The 19,856-nt window shown below is 42.7% G+C and overlaps 1 protein-coding gene and 2 long non-coding RNA genes across 5 annotated transcripts; 1 reads left to right on the top strand and 2 right to left on the bottom strand.

Moving 5' to 3' along the window:
- Positions 1-714: 714 nt before the first annotated feature.
- On the bottom strand, positions 715-2,413 carry LOC134201120 (uncharacterized). The gene is made up of 2 exons (XR_009976313.1): positions 2,241-2,413; positions 715-930 (listed from the first exon to the last, which is right to left on the bottom strand). It is a non-coding gene; the product is annotated as an uncharacterized LOC134201120 (long non-coding RNA).
- Positions 2,414-7,891: 5,478 nt separating this feature from the next.
- LOC134201123 (uncharacterized) lies at positions 7,892-8,848 on the top strand. Its single transcript, XR_009976316.1, has 2 exons — positions 7,892-7,977; positions 8,057-8,848. It is a non-coding gene; the product is annotated as an uncharacterized LOC134201123 (long non-coding RNA).
- On the bottom strand, positions 8,300-19,122 carry Bcp (fibroinase). Of its 3 annotated transcripts, XM_012694266.4 has the most exons (7): positions 18,915-19,122; positions 17,854-17,959; positions 15,420-15,622; positions 11,283-11,445; positions 10,191-10,396; positions 9,546-9,744; positions 8,300-8,847 (listed from the first exon to the last, which is right to left on the bottom strand). In XM_012694266.4, the coding sequence occupies exons 2-7, from the start codon at positions 17,944-17,946 to the stop codon at positions 8,686-8,688; spliced, it is 1,026 nt and encodes a 341-aa protein (XP_012549720.1). In that variant the 5' UTR covers positions 17,947-17,959; positions 18,915-19,122; the 3' UTR covers positions 8,300-8,685. The 3 variants fall into 3 exon arrangements, with proteins under 3 accessions (XP_012549720.1, XP_062531112.1, NP_001037464.2); NM_001043999.2 differs by lacking the exon at positions 18,915-19,122 and having other exon boundaries at positions 8,686-8,847; positions 17,854-17,946; XM_062675128.1 differs by having other exon boundaries at positions 8,300-10,396.
- Between the last annotated feature and the right edge of the window lie 734 nt (positions 19,123-19,856).

The following is a 19,856-nucleotide window of genomic DNA, read 5'->3' as shown; positions in this document are numbered from 1 at the left end:
TAGAATTTTATTTATCCCGAACTCCAGCGCGTAACAGTATGTTTATGTTCATGTTGTTCTAACCTTTGCTGCATAGAAAAACTGATCATACACTCTCCCTCCTCTCTATTCCTTAGATATTAATCACATGGACCTTAATTGCCTACGCAGACCGCAATTTCAAAGGGCCAGTCGGGTGGGACAGTGCTGGCGTGGTGGGAGAGTACAGGTGGGGTGCGGCAATGCCGGGGCGGGTACTATCAACAACGAAACTCGTTAAAACGCAACTCATGATAGGAAAGCGTCGACGTCCGCGGCCGCCATCTCCAAGCGATCGGCGGCTGGTTCTTCCGCCTGACGTACGTAACGCAATAACGGCCCTGCCCTTCAAACCAGACAGCACGACAATCCGCAGGTGATGTTGGTAATTCCGGACAAAGGTCAAAACGTTTTTGTCGTGACTAAGGACGAGAAAAAAAATTGAACACAACTTATAACATCACAACGACCTGACCGACGCCGCCGTGGAAACGGCAGCCGCGCGGTCAAATGCTTACGTCACAAACTGACCGCATCATGCTAACGACATGGCTTACTGAAGGTTGTCGTTGTACCTACTGTACTGTCTACTGGTCATAATGTATTCATGTCAACGTTAGGCTGTCTGATCAGAAGATATTAGAATACAACAGAAAATCCGTGCACTGAAAAAGATGGTGTTGAAGTGAAATGAAATTTTTATAAATAAATATCTTTATGACGCCATATCGTTATTTTTAAGTATTAATCAAACGAAATACAGATGTAACAAAAATTAAATTAAAATAAATTCCCAAAGTACTCAACAGCCGGACAACAAAGTGAGGATTGACCTTGTGCGGGCGACAGAGAAGTAGACCTCTGGAGCCGTACCTCTTCATCTACGATCCTCCGCACTCCTGGCAGGCCGGACTGGAACGGTTATTAAGTTTTTACATATTTGTGCGGCTTGACATGAAATCGAGATTATTATGTTAATCGTAACTAGTGACAGAGGAAATAAGTTCACAAGATCTTCCTGTTTTGGTCAGCGCTGTGTATGATTCGTGATATGAATCCCTTCCGTGTGCGAGTCAGAACCTTGAATCATTTTGTATGGCGCGACTACGCGGAGAGACGCCCCACAGAGCGACGCGGCGCGACCCTCCACAGCCGATCGATGGAGCGTCTTTGTTCGGTCGGTCGATGATAGATGGCGCCACAATTCAGATATAACCTTTAGCTTAACATTATACAAACAGCATAGTATTTACGAAATGATGATTATAAGCGATACAATATTAAGTTAGGATCCAGTAGCCGTGGTCATCATCATCATAGTCGGTTACTCTTGGCAGAGCAGTCGTGGTCATGTGGAATTCTTGCTTATTAAAGCCTTGACAGATGTTTTCCATAGTTTACGAACCGAGGCCTGGCGCACACACTCGTTAAGTGGGGTTTCAGTAAGGTCTTTCACCTGATCAGTCCAGCGCATAGGGATTCGTCCGCGAGGTCTCTTACCATTAACCCTACCCTGAACAACAAGCTGTGGCGACGCGTCTAATAATCTCCCTACTTTTGTAAATCTACGGTGGTGTCCGGTCACGCTCCGCTATGACTGCTCACGCGGCGTCTGACCTAAGGTGATGGTATTACCTCAAATATTAAATGTATAATCTATAGTATTATACGTAGAGTACCAAGTACCAAGTTTCGGTCCGATCGGATGAATAGCTTCAGAATGCACAAATTATGGGTGAACGTGCTTACGGTCCACCTGATATTAAATGGTTACCGGAGCCCATAGACATGAACAACGTAACTGGTAGTAGGACCGCTTGTGAGTCCGCTCGGGTAGGTACAACCACCCTGCCTATTTCTGCCGTGAAGCAGTAATGCGTTTCGGTTTGAAGGGTGGGGCAGCGTTGTAACTATACTTGAGACCTTAGAACTTATATCTCAAGGTGGGTGGCGCATTTACGTCGTAGATGTCTATGGGCTTTAGTAACCACTTAACACCAGGTGGGCTGTGAGCTCGTCACACCCAACTAAGCAATAGAAAAATAATAATAATAATACAGCCACCCGCTTTGAAACATGACTTCAAAGTTTCCGTTTTTACAGTACGACTGCCCCACCCTTTAAGACGAAATGTATAACTGCTTCACGGCAAAGAGAGGCGGGGTGGTACCAACCCGTGCGGGCTCAACCTGAGATAATTGCAAATGATTCACTAAATATACCACTGGGTCGGAATCGCGAACCGGTGAGAAACTCAGTGGATTGGGTCTATTGGTTAGGTTGCTCGTCAAACTCTCGAGATTTTTTTTATCGCTCGACATTACAGGCGCTGCGGCTGGTCTCTTGACATTACAGTGAATTCCCATTTCGGAGTTCCACTATTGGCAACAGTCGACAGAAATCTTAAACAAATATATAACGTTTTTTATTGTGATCGTGTATGGAACCGGCAGTTCCCCAGCTCCGAGCCTGTGCATGGCCAGTTTGTTTCCTTGAAGCGGCGCCATGAGAGAAATAAACTAGATCAAGTCGATACTTATCTATACATCCACTGTTATTTGTGGGTATCACGTTATTTTTTTCTGAACTTACATACCTACACATATTAAATTACTTGGTAAAGAGGTCACTAATATTATCAGCAAGTCAAATTATTTGATGAATCAACATCATTTATTTAAACTGGAATGTTTCTTTCAATTGAAAAGGCAAAACACAATCATGACTTTATTCGTACTTCCGTCGAATTTTGTACTAACCGAAATGACTTCACAAGATTATGATAACTTATGTTAGTTCGGTGTAATGAATAATTTTTCAGTTATTTATATTAATTGTCTCATTAATGTTCTTTTATTATTTTAGACGAGCAGACGTAGCTCACCTGATACTAAGTGGTTTTTGGTCTATGATTAGGATCACGATCCCTAAGATCTGGATTTTCTGTATCACTATTAAGTACGAATTTACAACAATAATATTCTTTCAGACACAGATCGATTTGGGTTATGCTGGATTATCCTACTTGGCAATATGTTTGAAATGAACGTACCAGCGATGGGTCGTGAGTTTTCTCCGCATCTGTTATTGAATTTAACTGCGAACCTTCCTCTGGGCTGGGAGACCCTGTAACGTGCGGAACCCGAAACGCCTTACCGTTGATTTATGCAATATACCTATATAATTACCTATGTCTCTGTGGTTTATTATTTGGACCAGAATGAATCAACACCACCTGAAGTTAGTATTTAAAAAGGTCGTTTTGAATGTCTTTAATATTAATCATACAGAATAAAAGTTTACCATTCATTTCAATAGGAAGTGTAACACTAATTATTATTGTTAAAATATATTACGCAGCTGGTATTTAGAAACAAAGACTTGTAGAGACAATGAATCATAGGCATTGCATCATTAATGTTTGTTCTGTACTAAACAAAATTTGTAAACTATTATGAATAATTAATTTGAAATGTAATGACTCTATTTTATGTAAATATTTAAACGCAAAAAATATATTTTACTAGGTTCCTTCCTATTCGGAAGGTGCCAGATCAATGGCATGTATTATTGCATCATGCATGACACTATATAAACATTTTTACATTCTAGAAAGAAGGCAATACAATAAATAGTTAAAATAATTGCTGCGAGCAGCTCCAGAAAGTGGATTAAGTTATTGAATAAAACGAAAAACCCGATTACAATAAAATAAAATATCACTTTTTTGTTTAGTATTTTTAATGAGGTCGAGTTTTTTATTTCATTTCATTCTTTAAAACATAAAGGAGGATAGCATTAAATATTTTACTTTACAGATACATAAATTATTGTCTTATTAATTACTAATTAGTTTGCGAATCATTGTCTGTCCCATATGTAATTATCAAAGCACGTGACGGGTCGTGAGGTCAGCGCCCTCGCCTGCTGTCTATAGGCGCCGAACAACTGCGTCGTGCCCTCTAAATCTATGTCACATTCAATTATTTATTCGACAGTTCGTAGACGTTATTACTGATATCATTTTATCTACAATTAATTTAGGTTTATAGTAGGTACTCGATGTTTATGTTTTCAAAACATATATTATATTCCCGCGTAAATCAACACCAAAGTTTTCACTGAACCCGTTAAGACTGTTTTTTTTTGTCAGGAGGAAATCACCGGACTTCCTGCCCCGCCCTCCACTAGGGATGGAGGGCGGGGCATGTCGAAGTTGAACCGACTAAAACCTCCTGTCGCTCAACAACCAGCATCCAAGCCTCGCATGAGACAGAACTCATGAAAAGGCAAAAGGGGGAAAGTGAAGCGTTTAGTGCGGAGCACACCTCTCCCATCACCCTCCCCCTCGGGACGTCGGACCGGCGGTCATCGGTGCCACGACCACCAGCCTTCTCGGTCGGCAGGCTATCCGAAGCCCGCCTAGATGGCGCTGGTTAGAATGGTCTATCCTACGGAATACCCCGCTGTGTCAGAACCAGCGTGGGTTGAGGATAGCCGGGCTTCCATCACCCGGATGCTCTTGCGTGCAGAGCAGCTTGCACGTCGTCTTCTTAGACCCCCTTCACCGGTCCCCAGGCTGACATGTGAGGGAGACCCGAAACACTTAGAGGGCCAGGGCTTGGGCGAAATCCGCCTCCCTGGCCCCCGCTCGACGGCGGCGGGCCTGTGCGTCTCTCACGTGACCCGCTGCCTCCTTCTGCGAGATGGTGCACTTGCAGAAGTCGAGCATCGCCTTCCACGGCTCGTCGTCACCGAGCATCGATGCCACAACACTCGGCAACGACAAGTTGTTCTGTTAAGACCCTAGTAGAAGTTAATATAACGAACACGAAGAATGACAATTTCTTCATCTTCTTCTTCCAGTGCCTCTTCAATCCTGAAGGTTGGCCGTTAGCTTTCTGTATTCCTTTCTGTCAGCAGCCAGCCGGAACAGCTGTTCGACGGAGGCAATACCGGTCCACTCCCGGATATTCCGGAGCCATAACTTTTTTCTTCGCCCAGCACGTCTCTTTCCGTCCACTTTGCCCATAATTATCAGCTGCAGTAGCATGTATCGATCGTTCCTGAGCACGTGGCCGAGATACTCTATCTTGCGCTTTTTGATAGCAGGCAACATTTTCCGGGACATATGAACGCGCTGAAGCACGGTTTCGTTCCTGACCCTCTGCGTCCAACTAATGCGTAACATGCGACGGTAGCACCACATCTCGAATGCCTGTAGGCGTCTTGTAGTGTCCTCTTTCAGGGTCCACGTTTCACAACCATACGATGACGATACATGACGATAGGCAAGATATAACACATGAGTAGCCTGACTCGGAGCTGTATATTCAGTTGACGACAGCAAAGAACTTTCCTCATTTTATTAAAAGAGGCTCGATCAGTTTCTATCCGGGTTTTGATTTCTTGATCAGATTCCCATGCTTCATTTACCCAAGCTCCTAAATACTTGTACTGTCGTACCCGCTCTAGTTGTTTCCCAGCTACAGATACGCTTGAACTCAAATCCGGGTTTCTTGATTCCTATTCCCACTTCAAGGTTTTCAAGAGCTTTTGACATCACAGCCTCTGAGTAGACATTAAAAAGTAACGGGGATAAGACACACCCCTGCCGGACCCCACGACAGATCTCAACGTGGTCGGTTTCCTCATTTTCTACTCTATGAGAATTTCATACATATTTGTTTTTGATAAATATACTTTATTTTTTGTTGTCCTTTACGTTTAATATTAGGTACTTACTTACAGTACCACTTTATAAAACGTAATATGAATAAAATGTATCGGTACACGGTATCATGTAAGTATGTTCGCGAAGCAATCATGTTCTGGTTTCAAGGGTGGGACAGTATTTATACAATACGATTTATATTTGTCTCTAACCTTGAGGGTTGCAGTCTCGCTGAGCTGTCTATGGGCTCCGACAAACATTTAAAACCAGGCGGGCCTGGAGCCCGTCTATGTATAGCGCAATAAACAGCATACCGCCTCGCCGGGCCACTTTCTTTGACCGTCACGAGTGCGATTGAATATAATTTAGATAACGCAGTAATAGATTAATAGATTTTTTTTAATTTTTTTTATTGCCTTTGTAGGCAGACGAACATACGGCCCACCTGATGGTGAGTGGTTACCGTCGCCCATGGACTTCAGCAATGCCAGGGGCAGAGCCAAGCCAATGCCTACTAATTCATTCATATTACAAGAAACAGCAAAAGTTGTGTTGTTGTTGCGTACCTAGTTGGTCTAAAAAGAAACGCAGCATACTCTTGTTGGTCTAGCTTCAAGATAGATATTTGTCAAGACGGTATAATAGTGACATTAAGATTTATCGTGTATTCCTTAATCAAACTGCGAAAGCCGATGAAGGTGTTAAACTTTTTTGCCTGCCAGTAGTCTCGAGAGGCTATTCTGGCTTCGCCGTTGTTGGAGAGCGAACGCCCGGGTTCAGCTGGAGAGACTTCGCTAACCTCTGCCCTAGTAAGAACAGTGCTTCGCTGAATCTACCGCCAACTAGGAATCGCGACTCACAGAGGAGATCCGGCGAGTGACTCAGCTAGTTGTGTTATCCATTATCGTCACAATGCACACGTACTTATGTACATATTAATCAAAATAATAAAAGAGGATCAACAACATCGGGAGACTTGATTACCTTCGATAACAAATACAGACGACGGTCACGACCCCAGAACTTACCTGGGTATCAATTAATATGTAGGTATCGAAACAAGTCGTCCTAAACAAATATTTAAAAATAAATTAGTCAGATAGATAGATAGATAGATAGATAGATAGATACGAGTGTATCAGCCAGACCTGCTTCTTAAATATGAAGTGTATTTATTATCTATGGGCCTGTTTAAATTGTATCTTGTAGACGCTGGCACAGTAGCTAGCTGCCCAGCCTCTACTGTGTAACTGTTATGCTTTGTTTGAGGGCTCTCGATTACACCATTGAGGATAAACCCTCTCATATTTTTGTATATGAATTGTATAAAATTGTAACGAACACTTTCAAGTGCAAAATAAATAATGAATTTCATATATAACCAGAATGTTTCTTCAATATACAAACTTGTAATTTAGAGTTTGAGTAGGTACGTCACAAATTCATTGTCGCTGGCAATCCCAGGGAGACGTTAGAGTTACAGCCGCTGAGACCTCTTCTTGAACCTTGTTTGAAGAGATGACCTCTGCTCCGATGGCGGGCCGTGCTATGAAGGAGACGTTATCTTCTCAAACCACTCCTTAGAGAACTCCAATAGCACATTTGGAAGAAAACATCAATGGAACCTATTTCCCAGTAGAGCCAGAGTTTCCAAGTGACCCGTAAGGTCCGGATTATCAATAATCCGAATAGCCTTCCTCGGTTAAGTGAACGGTCAGTAACTGAATGTGTTATTGTTAAGACAGTTGAATAAGTTATTTTGGTGAATTAAGTGATTATCGGAGCTCACAGCTGTCACAACATGAAAGCCGTCACCAATTTTAAGCGAATTGAAAGTCTGAATCATGCTGTATAGCAGCTGTCCCACATTTCTCCGACCGAGATGCGGGACCGGCTCGCGGCAGAAATAGGCGGGCTTACATTGCACCCAACCATTAATGAAATATAAGGAAATTGAAAAAATTTAGATGGATCCATTTAGAGTTCCTTAGAAATAGGCATTTTCTACTGTCTAGTTTATTAAGTAAATTTCATTTAGACCATTCACGCGCTCAGTTTGGGAGCGCAAAAACATATCGGCGACCCATTGATTACATACCTACTATACCGACGCTACATCAAAATAAAACACTTCAAGGTTAGCGAGTGTTGACTTGTTTTTGTTAAAACAGTGTGACGTCATGCGTTTCATGCAAAACAAAAACATCTCCAGTGATGACCTTGTCACTCGTAGATCCAACCGAGTGCTAGGCTATCACAGGAATAGTGCTGGCTTATTTATCCAGGTCCGGGCCTTCCGATTGTGACCTGAAGTACTGTGTGCTACTGAACTAATTCTGAAGTCTTGTGATTGCTTTTTTTTAGATTGTTTAGATCAGAGATCGAGAAGCACCGGTGTGGCTTATAATTCGATGCAACAGTCTAAAATCGACACAGAGATAAACCCTCCAGGACTCAGCGCGAGAGAGTGGAGAAGATCTCTGTTGTGGCGTGCCCGCGCAGTGAGCGCTCTCCGGCCGATACTTAAATTATGAGAACTTCAACAATAATGTACCTTCAAGTCCGTAAGTCGTAACTACATTTGACAACGTGAATAAATGAAAAACATTTGTAACAAGTTTTTATAAAATTATTTATTAATCTGAGTTTGGACATAAACATTCGATGACGGCGTCCTTCTTCGCTGCCACGTACTGTTATTGACAATGTCGGTAGGTCGTCGCCGTTGGCCTACTGACGAACTGAAGCCAACGTGTATAGCCCAGTCCCTGACCGCGGTCGGGGGCCAGTTGTGGTATTGCCGTCCTCAGGTTTGTGAGACTTCTAACTTGATTTTTAAACTTATAAAATATAACGAAAGTAGTCTTAAATTTTCATAAAGTTTCTTAACCTAATCATACATTATGAGAATTATACATATTACAGAGATAACTTAACCATAAGTATACATAAGAGATGTGAATGTTGCAGCTCCGCGGGAGGGAGGGGGGGGTTTACACGAGGGGGTAGGAGGCGGAGGAGGCGATGCCGCAGCGGTTGTTCTTGTTCCGGATCATCTTGATGTAGCCCAGCTCGCCCCACGAGCGGCCCCACGAGTTCTTCACGAGCCAGTAGTCCACGCCCTGCTCGTCGGTGCCGTAACCCACCACCAGAACCTGCCCACCCGCCACACCAGTACAAGTTAAAACAAGTCAACAACAATTACTGTAACGTCTTACCAGCTATATTTCAATGAATCAACAGGTTCGTATCGACATAATAATACTGATACAACTGATCTTTGCGTGGTCTGTCGGAGGGAGGGCGCTGGGGGCCCCGGGAAATGTGCTCGAGGTACACGTCCAATATTGTTAAAAATATACTTTATTTTATTTTTATTGCTTAGATGGTAGGAGGAGCTCACAGCCCACCTGGTGTTAAGTGGTTACTGGAGCCCATAGACATCTACAACGTAAACGCAAATACCACCCACCTTGAGATATAAGTTCTAAGGTCTTAAGTATAGTTACAACGGCTGCCCCACCGCTCAAACCGAAACGCATTACTGCTTCACGGCAAAAATAGGCGGGGTGGTGGTACCTATCCGTGAGGACTCACATGAGGCCCTACGACTAGTAAAAACTTGTTACCATTCCCTGTGTGAGGGAGCCCGCACTGTATAAAAATCCTGTTTCTTACTTTGAGCAGGCCGGATGTCCTACAATGCAACCCTGTGTGCCTTTTGAGGGTAAAAATTTCAAAAACCCTTTACTAGTGTATGATCTCAATATCAATGGCATCGACTGTCAAAACTTGTTGTTTTTAGTGCCCGGGGTTATAATATATATAAATATAGGATGCAAGCGAGACTGACCCCGTGGTCCAGGTCAGTGGAGGAGCACTCCTCCTCGTTGTAGACTCCGCTGGAGTAGAGCTGGAAGCTGGTGTGCGAGGCGTCGATGGCCACGGAGACGGGCCCCACGGTGGCCACGGCTTCCATCAGCTTCTGTTCGTCGCCCTCGGGGATGTCCACGAAGCCCACGTCCTCAGCACCGGTGTTCTTGGGATTGTACCTGCGGCGGGTCAGAGTGCCAAATGTAGCATTCCTATTGTTGTTATTTATTTACGTCATTGTTAGTGCTGATAGCGTTTAGTTGAGATAGACAAATCGTAACTGACCGGCGGGCCCGCGGTCGCGTGCGTGCGTGTTTGCGTGTGTGCATATGTGCGTGTGTGGGTGCGTGCGTGTATGCGTGCGTGCGTGTATGCGTGCGCGCGTGTATGCGTGCGCGCGTGTATGCGTGCTTGCGTGTATGCGTGCGTGCGTGTATGCGTGCGTGCGTGTATGCGTGCGTGCGTGTATGCGTGCGTGTATGCGTGCGTGCGTGTATGCGTGCGCGCGTGTATGCGTGCTTGCGTGTATGCGTGCGTGCGTGTATGCGTGCGTGCGTGTATGCGTGCGTGCGTGTATGCGTGCGTGTATGCGTGCGTGTATGCGTGCGCGTGCGTGCAGACCGACCTGCACTTGTCGTCAACTCCCTCGTAGGGGTAGGTCTGCTCGGTGTCGATGCCCCCGTTGTCCTTGATGTACTTGAAGGCGTTGTCCATGAGCCCCCCGTTGCAGCCGTTGTTCCCGTACTGCTCCGAGCAGTCGATGAGGTTTTGCTCCGAGAGCGACACCAGGTAGCCGGACTGACGGAAGTGCTGTCCTTCCAAAGCTCCAGTCTGGTACAACACACATACAACATTACGTTAGTCGCACGGGGACTAGAGCCTGGAACACACGGGGACGGTAGTTCCGGGCTCCTGAGAGATCCTCGAGATACGGGGGCAAAGGTTTCCTACTCTATAATCTTTTTCCATCGGCAGTATTCTTCAGAACCACAAAAAAAAACATGCTCTATTTATTTTAATTAATTATAAATGCGTAAATTCCGTACTATTTACACAAGGAAATTCTTATCTCAGCCCCTCGTTTATAATTAGCAGTTGTCGCTAAAATGTATAGTTTCCGAAAAATAACAAACAAACCAGTAAACACAATCAATACAATTGGTGGTGACTTATTGTAGGAAATAATTACGTAGAGATAATAACAATGTCCGCAAACAGACAAAAACAATAATTACAGCTGCGTACAGATAACGGTTCCCGGTAAACAAACTCAGTCAGGGATGGAGGGAAACTACTTCAACATTTTTATACTAGTTAAAATAAAGGAGAGATTTCAAAAATATTAGGTGAATTATTATAATTTCAGGTTTACATATGAGGAGGAATACTGTGAGTTGTAGAACGGCGTTTCACTTAGTAGGCACCGGTTTAGCTCTAGTCCTGACATTGCTGATGTCCATGGGCGACGGTAACCACTCACTATCAGGCGGGCCGTATGCTCGTCTGCCTACAAGGACAATAAAAAAATAAACTCACCGTGCTGAAGGACATTAACGAGCCGAGGAGGGTACTGTGAGGTGTAGGACGGCGTGTCACTTAGTAGGCAGCGGTTTAGCTCTGCTCCTGACATTGCTGTTGTCCATGGGCGACGGTAACCACTCACTATCAGGCGGGCCGTATTCTCGTCGGCCTACAAGGGCAATAAAAAAAAACTCACCGTGCTGAAGGACCAGCATGAGCCACACTTCCCTTGGTCCTTGATGTCGGTGACGGCGCCGTGCTTCCTCCAGTCCACCTGCTCCGGCAGCTTCACGTTGGCCGGCGATATGAACTTAGCCCCGCGGACGCTCCCACCCTTCATGTACAGATTCTTGTTGTGTCTGCGTTACATAAGAACATCGGTATAGGTTTGATGCTGAAAAAAGTCGTCGTGGCCTAAAGGATAAGACGTTCAGTGCATTCGTATGCACCGGTGTTCAAATCCCGCAGGCGGGTACCATTTTTTTTTATGAAATACATACTTAACAAATTTTCACGATTGACTTCCACGGTGAAAGAATAATATCGTGTAATAAATATCAAACCCGCAAAATTATAATTTGCGTAGTCACTGGTGGTAGGACCTATTGTGACTCCGCACGGGTAGGTACCACCACTCCGCCTCTTTCTGCCGTGAAGCAGTAATGCGTTTCGGTCTGAAGGGTGGGGTTTTTTTTTTCCACAGGATAAAATCGCCGGATCCCCCCCGGTATGTGGGAGTTGAACCTCAGTAAAAACTCCTGCCGCTCACAGCCGGCGCCCTACCCCGGACCGGGTGGGAACCCAGTCGGGTTTACGCAGAGCATATTACATCCATCCCGCCGTCCCCCAGACGCCGGACCAGCGGCCGCCAGCGACACAACCGCCGGTTTCCTCGGTCCACGGGCCAAGAGTCCGCATTGATGGCGCCGCGCTACACCTTCCCCCGGAGCGGTCGAGGGAACGCGGCTTACCACGCCGCCCCACGCATAGGCTCCTTCCCGCACAAAATGGGTGGAGCCCGAAGCTCTTAAGGGGCCGGGTTACGGACGAGACTCCGGTCCCGACCCCCTGCTCGGCGGCGGCGGATTTCTGCGTAGTGAGGAGAGCTTTGCCTCACTCGCCCCGCGGCCTCCTTCTGCGAGATGGTGCACTCGCAGAAGTCGAGCATAGCCTTCCAGGACTCGTCACCGCCAAGCATCGACGCCACGACACCAGGCAGCGACAAGTCCGGTCCTATCTTTGCGACCAGGACACGGCGCTGCACCTCCCAAGCGGGGCAGACAGCGAGCGTATGCTCCGCCGTGTCCAGGTCGTGTCCACAATGGTGGCACCTCGTCGTCGGCTCAGCTCCTATTTGGTGCAGATACTTCCCGAAGCATCCGTGCCCAGTCAGCACCTGCACCAGACGCAAGGTGAGGCGTCCTCGGCCACGATTCACCCAGTCATCAAAGACTGGGTAAACCGCCTCGACGGTCCGTTGATTCCACGTGGGGTTGGCCAACCGCCTGGACCACGATTCGAGCACGTAGTAACAACGGGTAGCCCTTGTAACTCTACTGAGACCTTAGAACTTATATCTCAAGGTGGGTGGCGCATTTACATTGTAGATGTCTATGGGCTTCAGTAACCACTTAACACCAGGTGGGCTGTGAGCTCGTCCACCCACTTATGCAATAAAAAAAATGCGTTCAACGAGTTGACGAGCAGGTCTACCAGATGTTAAGTGGTAAGTTCGCCAAAAAAAAAAACTTTGAAAGGGCACTTCGAATCGCTTCCGCAGCCTGTCACTCCTCTGCCACAAATAGGGACAAGTTTTCTACATTCACCGCCGGGATGAGATCGGCGGCTATGGACGTCGAGCCGAAATCAGTCTCATCACTAAACAATTAATCCCTCGTCCCGCCTATTTTTTCATGGAGCACAATCGACCAGACCATATAACTTCATTAACTTCTACAGGATACACAGATAAGCATCGATTTATATAAAGTTCAAACACTAACTTGCTAATAAAGTGCTATCACATAACAATACTATCGCATATGTTATTAACGCCAATCTGATAAATGACCGATAAAGACATAAAGAACATTTCTTTTAAATAAATTCAACAAAGGTCATCAAAATGGTCGTTCGAAATCTTATTCACATTCCCGATACGCGTTTTCCTCAACAACCCGACGAACGTGTAGGTAGGTGTGTAGCTCGCACGTGTCAACGTACGACCCTGGACTCAGTGTAGCTCCAGTAGAAATATATATGATTATTTGTGGCAACTAAGCATTAGGGCGCTGGAGAGATCTGTGGGATCCTTTATCTTTTCTTATTGGCATTGAACGCAGACGTACGGCCTACTTAACGGAACATATTCACCGTCGCTCATGATCATCAGGAATGCCCATGGCACAGCCAAGCGACTTCCGTCTAATGAGGATTCTCTTCAAACCCCATCTGAAGAAGCGATCAGGAAAGGCCGAAAAGATTAGTAAGACACCATTAGTACCCGTGTGGACCTAAAGAAACACAATGTTAGCATAATAAAACAATTCGCCCGATTCGACACCTCCCTTCCCCAAACAAAAGTTTTCCCCCTGATACCACAACGTAACTCCTTACTACGCTACGTATTTTAGAAAGGCTGGTTCAAACCGAAATACGAGAATGATTGTAATTTGAAAATGTGTCGTGTGCATATTATTATCTTAATCGCGGTCCGGTTATACATGTTATGGCCACATTGATGTTATTCAATCAACAACGTTATCGCTGGTTCATAGATACACCCGCTCTTTTATCGTTGTATCTGCGCATAACACATGTGCCGTGTCAAAGTTGACAGGCTCAGTAGGTCTTTATGATAATGGTAGGAGTGAATTGTCGAATTCAAGTCTGACTGAATTTAAGTCAAGTCGAACTGATTTTAAGCCCCAAAATTTCTATAGCAATGGGATCATGTCCCTACCTACAAGATCGCAAAAAGTTATCGAACAAAATGGTACCTGCATACTTTAGTTAAATGTAAATAAACTATATTAAAAAAATGTTGTGAATTTTCTTAAAAAATGCGAAGAAACTTTTTCCCCAACTTATTAGTTGACAGTCGAGAGAGAGAGATAACCGAAACGCAGGTCCTCACTATCAGCTCTATGTTGTGGGATTGCGTAATGACAGTGTTAAAACGCTTCTTTGGAAAAGCAACGCGGCACGATAGCCCCTCAACCTGGCCGCCGCTAACTACTAACTACTGCCGACTGCATATCCGATAGTAATTCTGTTGACTTGAGCCTGTGAGTTCACCTACCAGTCCGAGAGTAGCTGGAATATCCCCTTAGGGTACCAGCCATTTGGTAGGTTAAAAAATCTGACTATACAATTTTTAAAGGATTTTTCATTCAGTTTTTATCTTAAATGCTCCGCGGAGCTCTTAATTTCACTTTAAATTTATAATTCAGAAAAAAAATTAAACACGTTGTTTCATTGTTTCTCGATCACCCTGCGTCAGCTGGGTCACCCAGCGCTCGATCAACAACCAGTGTGCTTAGTGCGAGTTCCTTAACGTTCTCGCTAGCGTAAAAGTTAACCCAATTTTGCATGCAGTTGGAACAGCGCCCCTAACGGCAAACGTACGCAAACGACCCCATTCCATACAAATATCAGTATTGTATTTTGTTTTCGTAACTTCTAGGCACCTACGTTGTGGGCGTTTCTTATCGGATGTTCCAGAAATAATTTGATTTCCGGTACCAACGATTACCTTATATAGTCATTACGAAGCTATAGTTAAAGCGCACGGTTTTCATTCATTGTAACAACCAGTTATTTTGTTTGTTTGTGTGTTTTATTTTTTGTTTGTTGTTGTTTTATTTGTTGTTTTATTTTAATTATGTTTTGTATTAATTATATATTTTAGAATTTTGTTACGACGTAACAATATATAGGTACCTACCACCAGCTAGACCCGTGACTCCATTTACAATAATAACTAGGATCTTTGGTTCTATTTCAAGTTACGAAGACTAATCTGCGAGCTGTGAGTTGACTCAGTTTATACGGATGTCTGTTACATACGCAATTTTACATTCATAATATTATTGACAGTATTGAAAACACAATATTGATAAAAAATACAGTTAAAATCTCGGTATGAAATTAAAATAAAGTAAATCTAAAAAGGCATTTCGAAGTGAGAGTCCCGACGCTATTTCATGAAAATTCTAGAATAAAATTAGCTCTACGCACGGTTCACGTGTCACGTTGCGAGACACGCGCAATATACGAGTATGTCTAAGACATACTAAGAGTTGTGAAGTTCAATAATCAGACAAGTACTCACTTGGCAGTTTTGTTGAAGCCGTTCATAGTCTTCACGAACTCGTGGTGGAGCATGTCTCCGTACTTGTTCATGCCCAGCTTGTAAGAAACGAGGCCCATTTCGTACTTCTGGTTGTGTTTGGCGATGATGTGCTTGTGCTCAGCGTATATCTTCATGCGGAAATTGTCTTCGACCTCGCTTTCGTAGTTGAGACGGTGCTGCAGCTGTTACGAGGGAAATTTGAGATCAATCACAAGACACTACTATGCGAGGGACAGATGAGATGAGCGATCGAAGTCCCAAGTATCCTTCGAACCGGAACGTAATATACAGGACGATGCCACTGCCCCTCCACTCCATCCACTGTTCTAGGTAATTCTATCTTGTCAGGATGCTGACGTGTTTGCCGATAGTTGGGGAATACGTTTTTCCAAAATAATGTTATTTTTAACATAATAATAGTACGTAGTAATTTTAATAATGTTTTTTTGTGTTAAAGAGTCAGGAGTTTTGGTGCAAACTGTAAGCCGACTTTGTATTGAAAGGAATAAAAAAAAAAGTTGAATCGAAATGCAATATAATGTTGCGACTGTGGTATGGTCATTCGCCCTGCATGCTGCGGCTTCAAAGCGATATTACGATATCGAAATTTTGAGGATACGATGGACGCTAATTAAGTGCAACTGAAACTTCGTCCCAGTTTCAAAATGGGCTAGGATGACATTTGCCTAAGAGCTACTGCATTTGCTTAACGCCAAATGGACCATTAGGTCGGCTACGCCAATAACGGAATGTAGTTGTTGGAATATGCGATAGAGATATCAACATACCAGTTTTGTTATTTAGTTTTTATATTAATGCAGTTACGGTGTTACCTCTTTATCGAATTTACAAATTACACTATTCCGAAAAGTTCTTGCAACAAACAAAACGGTTACTCTAGGAATTAATGGCGCGGCGGTGGCGGGTTAAATTACCTGGTTTTTTCCGGCTTCGCGGCCTTGACTCGTACGATTGTTGCCATTTCAAAGTCGTATATTATAGTACACTTTGTTTATTTATAGTTAGCATATATTTTACGTAGTGGTAGGACACATCATAAGCCCATACTGTGGGTGCCAGCGCTCCGCCTATTTCTGCCGCGAAGAAGTGGATGCGTTCTGATTTGAAGGGTGGGTTAGCAGTTTTACAATACGATTGAGATCCTGCGTTTGATGTAAGCAGTGGGTGTTTTTGATTTTTTTTTATGTTTTGATGTTTTTTTTTTGCTTAGGTGGGTGGACCAGCTCACGGCCCACCTGATGTTAAATGTTTACCGGAGACGTTAGACATCTTCAACGTAAATGCCGCCACCTACCTTGAGATATGATTTCTAAGGTCCCAGTTTTTACAGTATAACGACTGTCCCACCCTTCAAACCGAAACGCATTACTGCTTCACGGCAGAAACAGGCAAGGTTGTGGTACCTACCCGTGCGGACTCACAAGACGTTCTACCACCAGTAAAAATGTTCAGATTGTCGTTGATGTGAGAGATGAATCTCAAAAATATCTTTTGACATATTATATGTTTCATCAAGCACTAGCTACTTTTTAATAGTTCGACTTTGTGACATTGTTCATTTTTAAAGTTATAGATTGTTAAGCTTCAATATTACCCACTCGTAATTGTTGTGTGAACACAAAACTACGCAATTGTACTTCTAAGGACATTATAATATTAATACGGCTTCGGGTGGCGTGCTCGAGTTGATGTGGTGATGCACGGCTGCACGCCGGAAGTATGAAAGGGTGAGAAATCTTGTCAGAGTGCTTAGTGCGAATTTATTAACGTTCTCGATAGCGTAAAAGTTAACCCAATTTTGTATGCAGTTGGAACGGCGCCCCTAACGGCAAACGTACGCAAACGATCCCATTTCATATAAATATGAATTCACTAAGCACACAGTGTTAATAAACTCATTATCGTGATCATTTTATTTGTTATAAAAAGCACCTGTAGCGCATTTTCTTTTTCTTTTCAACTGCCGCTTAATTTTGTGTTGCTTCAAAGGTAGGCAGGACGTCCTCGCCTGACCTGTCTAAACGGGTGTCGGTTGACGGACGTAAATGGTTACCGTCACTCATTGACTTCAGGCAGCGCCACACAAGGAAGTTGCTGCCTAGTACTGAGGGCTTTTACAATCCTCATTTGACAGAGGTCACGTCATTCTAGTGTTCTGTACAGTTTTAAGTTAATTTGAATATTTTACACTAGAGACTACTGGCAAGCTGTTTAAACAGAACTGTCACGCACCATATCAATAATGTCAATAATTGGCAAATGCAAACACTCATTAGAGATCAAATGATGACACCAAAGACTATAGCAAAACTGGTGCAATCAACAGTAATGTCGGTGTGTGAGCGAGAGTGAGAGAGAGGAAGATAACATGTTAAAAGTAATGAGAAATTACCTTGAAGGCACTCCACTCTTCCTTGACCAGGTCAAAGAACTGAACAGCACTCACAGCAGCCACTGCGCATAGCAGCAATACTAAACACTTCATCTTGAATGGTTATCTAGGAGAAAATAATATTTTAAAGTTACTGACCCATCTTCTAGTACATGTAAGTGATAATGCCAACCCCCACTGTGCCTTTCCAATGCTTCCTAATTTTCTCTGGGTTCTTTACCAACCCTTGTCGAGCAACCACAAAGGCAGGAGGATTTACAACAGTGAGAACATTTGTGGTTACATTTTTAAGTTAATAATACTAATAATTGTTCTTATTTCTTCCATAACACAACAGTGTGTCATCCAAAATATCCTACAAAGCTAATCAAAATTATATAATCTTTTATGGTCAAGTCAGAAGGGATAGGAAACTTTTTACAACTTTAAAATTTAGGCCTAACTATTTTTTTCTTACTTTAAAAGTAGATAATGGTATACACCCTTGGTGTTATCTGATTATTTCTCATCTCTTAGATGCACATTATGCATATAGAGTGCAAAATCTATATTTTTTTTTTTGTAAATGATTGTGTAGTTGTTAATACTCCACAATCCCCAAAATTATCAGCATCAATTGTCTCAGAAATAAAAAAAAATGTTTTCCGCTTATGGTCTAATTAGTAAAAAGTAACAAAACTCTTAAAGCTAATAGCAATTTTCATTACAGTATTGTTATGTTATATACATATGTATATAAATGTGTGCGTTCGTAATAAATGTATAGTTTTCCTGGTAGAATTTATCAATAAAAAAATTATTAATATAGAGAAGTTTCTAAATCCTAAATATTTAATTAAACTCATAGAATGATACTTTCCTAGTCTCTGCACATATTTATATGTATAGGTTTAACGGAATTTCAAAGAACGTAAATCTTTATAACTTCTACATGAGTCAACACAAAGACTCGAAGAATGAAATCGTAATCATAATAAAGATGTTTTTTTTGCAAAGCCCTCCAAATTAAGTGACGTTATAGTAGTTTTTTTAAATATTAAACAATGTTTAAGCTTTTTTACCTTTGTTATGAATGTGGATTAAGTTACACTTATTTTTGATGCAAGAATGAAATTCAACAATTATCGCAAGCTTTCAACTCTATAACCGAATCGTGAATGCTAGCACTTTGCGAGAATTGCAAGAACTGACCATAAACCTGAACCAGTTGCCAATTTTATTGCCATTCTCATTTTGACAACAATTGACTTTGACTTTCTAGTTTACTTTATCTATTGGCTTAGCAAAGGGAATATAGACCATAACCATAATTCTCACGTATTAAAGACTTGTCATATCTGATAGAAATGATGTTATGGGACAAAATTAATTTAATTTCATAAATCAATTTTGGAACTAATGCGAATGAACTGAAGTAAGACAATATCACAGATATTCTATGAAGTTAAATGAAATACTTTCAATGAAAAGGGAAAAACGTTCAATTTACTTTTTGGAATAACCAAAAAAAAAGCGACTTTGTTTTATTTTGTCGCACTTTTACACTTTCACAGATGTTGAAGAAAGCATCAGACCTATTATTACACTATGGCGATTAAAAAGGCCACTACCATATTTAGGTAGATAGATTTTAACCTATTCAGAGGAAATCTCAAAAGCAAAAGAATGACAGAACAAATTTAGAAAAAATAAGTAGAAAAACATGTAAGACTTTTTAAACGGAGACATCAACATAAAAAAATATATAGAGACCGCGTTTTATTAAAGAGATTCTACGTGAAAGGTTTATAACAATTTAACTAAACAAAACAATTCAGATATTTTGCGTTTCCGCCAAAAAGTCTAACAGACTCGACTTGACAGGGCAGGCATTTCCTTGTTTCTACTTAAATGTGGAGGTAAAGTTGATAGTTGTTTGGCTGTGCCTCTGGAATTGACGATGTCTATGAGGATCAGTGTCTTACAATCACGTGAGACCTAGGTTGGAATGGATAAGAGTAATG

The sequence above is a fragment of the Bombyx mori genome, chromosome 23 (assembly GCF_030269925.1).
Source record: "Bombyx mori chromosome 23, ASM3026992v2".
NCBI lineage: Eukaryota > Metazoa > Arthropoda > Insecta > Lepidoptera > Bombycidae > Bombyx > Bombyx mori.
The sequence above is the reverse complement of the archived record's forward strand: the minus strand, read 5'-3'. Positions and strand labels throughout refer to the sequence as shown.